At 52.0% G+C, this 2,500-nt stretch overlaps 1 protein-coding gene across 1 annotated transcript in view; it reads right to left on the bottom strand.

The window, feature by feature from the left end:
• Positions 1 to 643: 643 nt before the first annotated feature.
• prph2b (peripherin 2b (retinal degeneration, slow)) overlaps positions 644 to 2,500 on the bottom strand; it is a gene marked incomplete at both ends in the record, with an annotated part of 9,832 nt that continues 7,975 nt past the window's right edge. Inside the window, one exon of the mRNA XM_080054942.1 lies at positions 644 to 844. Coding sequence (XP_079911068.1) covers positions 644 to 844 — 201 coding nt within the window. The remainder of the gene's footprint in view (positions 845 to 2,500) is intronic.

The raw sequence follows: 2,500 nt of genomic DNA, 5'->3' as shown, positions 1-2,500 counted from the left end.
CCAACGTTTGGCAAGAATCCCTCGAATAGAAAGGACGGGTCAGTGTGTGTGTGTGTGTGTGTGTGTGTGTGTGTGTGTGTGTGGGGGGGGGGGGGGGGGGGGGGGGGGATAATTTAATTTGATATCATCTAATGTTTATAATTTAAACCCAGACGTTTTATTTACAGAAGAAGGTTTTTTCTTCGTCAAGATTAAAAATAAATTATTTTTACATCATATTTACACAAAGGAAAATCAACTTTACAGTAATGACTTGTTCACTTTGAACCTGTGTGTGTGTGTGTTACGCTGTGTGTGTGTCTGTGTGTGTGTGTGTGTGTGTGTGTGTTACGCTGTGTGTATGTCTGTGTGTGTGTCTGTGTGTGTGTGTGTGTTACGCTGTGTGTGTGTCTGTGTGTGTGTGTGTTACGCTGTGTGTGTGTCTGTGTGTGTGTGTGTTTGTTTGAAGCGTGCGCACGTGTGCGTGTTTGTGTGTGTGTGTATGTGTGTGTGTGTTTGTTTGAAGTGTGTGTGTGTGTGTGTATTAACTCATATCATATGATGGTGTATGTACAGAGAGTGTAACCTCTCTCTCCTCCCATGTTATCTGAATGGAGGCGTGGTGTTGTAAAGTAGGCGGGGCTTAGTCCTAGCTGTGGGCCTATCAGGCGGCCTCCTGGGCGGCGCCCTCCTCCACCTGGTTGGCTCCGCCCCCCAGACTCTTCAGCTTGGAGCACAGATCTCCAAACGTCTCCTTCACGCCTTTCTCCAGCAGGAAGCCTTCGCTCTCACACTCCGGGTTCTCTGGGTCCTCCATGCCCTCTAGGGACGAGCACAGGTACTGCAGCCCCGCCATGTCTGCTGACTGGGGGGTAGACAAGAACACTTTATCACACACCCCGCCATGTCTGCTGACTGGGGGTAAACAAGAACACATTAGCACACACCCCGCCATGTCCGCTGACTGGGGGTAAACAAGAACACTTTATCACACACCCCGCCATGTCCGCTGACTGGGGGTAAACAAGAACACATTATCACACACCCCGCCATGTCCGCTGACTGGGGGTAAACAAGAACACTTTATCACACACCCCGCCATGTCCGCTGACTGGGGGTAAACAAGAACACTTTATCACACACCCCGCCATGTCTGCTGACTGGGGGGTAGACAAGAACACTTTATCACACACCCCGCCATGTCTGCTGACTGGGGGGTAGACAAGAACACAGTGTCACACACCCCGCCATGTCTGCTGACTGGGGGGTAGACAAGAACACTTTATCACACACCCCGCCATGTCTGCTGACTGGGGGGTAGACAAGAACACAGTGTCACACACCCCGTTAATCACCCATCAAACCCAATGTCCACAGAAGAACACATTATCAACATGTCCACGGACTACAGATAGACAAGAACACATGATTAATCCCATGAATCACTCTGTTTATTGAACATTCTCCACAGAGGCCTGGAACACACGTTTGAGCGGTTTAGGGGTTCAGTGCCTTGCTCAAGGGTCACCTCACCTCAGCAGAGCCCTAACCCCCTTACTCCTAACCCCTAACCCCCATACTCCTAACCCCTAACCCCCTTACTCCTAACCCCTAACCCCCTTACTCCTAACCCCTAACCCCCTTACTCCTCACCCCTAACCCCCTTACTCCTAACCCCTAGCCCCCTTACTCCTAACCCCTAACCCCCTTACTCCTAACCCCTAACCTCCTTACTCCTAACCCCTAGCCCCCTTACTCCTAACCCCTAACCCCCTTACTCCTAACCCCTAACCCCCTTACTCCTAACCCCTAGCCCCCTTACTCCTAACCCCTAACCCCCTTACTCCTAACCCCCTTACTCCTAACCCCTAACCCCCTTACTCCTAACCCCTAACCCCCTTACTCCTAACCCCTAGGCCCCTTACTCCTAACCCCTAACCCCCTTACTCCTAACCCCTAGCCCCCTTACTCCTAACCCCTAACCCCCTTACTCCTAACCCCTAGCCCCCTTACTCCTAACCCCTGACCCCCTTACTCCTAACCCCTAACCCCCTTACTCCTAACCCCTAACCCCCTTACTCCTAACCCCCTTACTCCTAACCCCTAACCCCCTTACTCCTAACCCCTAACCTCCTTACCCCTAACCCCCTTACTCCTAACACCTAACCCCCTTACTCCTAACCCCCTTACTCCTAACACCTAACCCCCTTACTCCTAACCCCTCACCCCCTTACTCCTAACCCCTAACCCCCTTACTCCTAACACCTAACCCCCTTACTCCTAACCCCTAACCCCCTTACTCCTAACCCCCTTACTCCTAACCCCTAACCCCCTTACTCCTAACCCCCTTACTCCTAACCCCTAACCCCCTTACTCCTAACCCCTAACCTCCTTACTCCTAACCCCCTTACTCCTAACCCCTAATCCCTTACTCCTAACCCCTGACCCCCTTACTCCTAACCCCTAACCCCCTTACTCCTAACCCCTGACCCCCTTACTCCTAACCCCTAACCCCCTTACT

Source organism: Ammodytes marinus (assembly GCF_949987685.1).
Source record: "Ammodytes marinus genome assembly, contig: scaffold_54, whole genome shotgun sequence".
NCBI classification, from domain to species: Eukaryota; Metazoa; Chordata; class Actinopteri; order Uranoscopiformes; family Ammodytidae; genus Ammodytes; species Ammodytes marinus.
The sequence above is the reverse complement of the archived record's forward strand: the minus strand, read 5'-3'. Positions and strand labels throughout refer to the sequence as shown.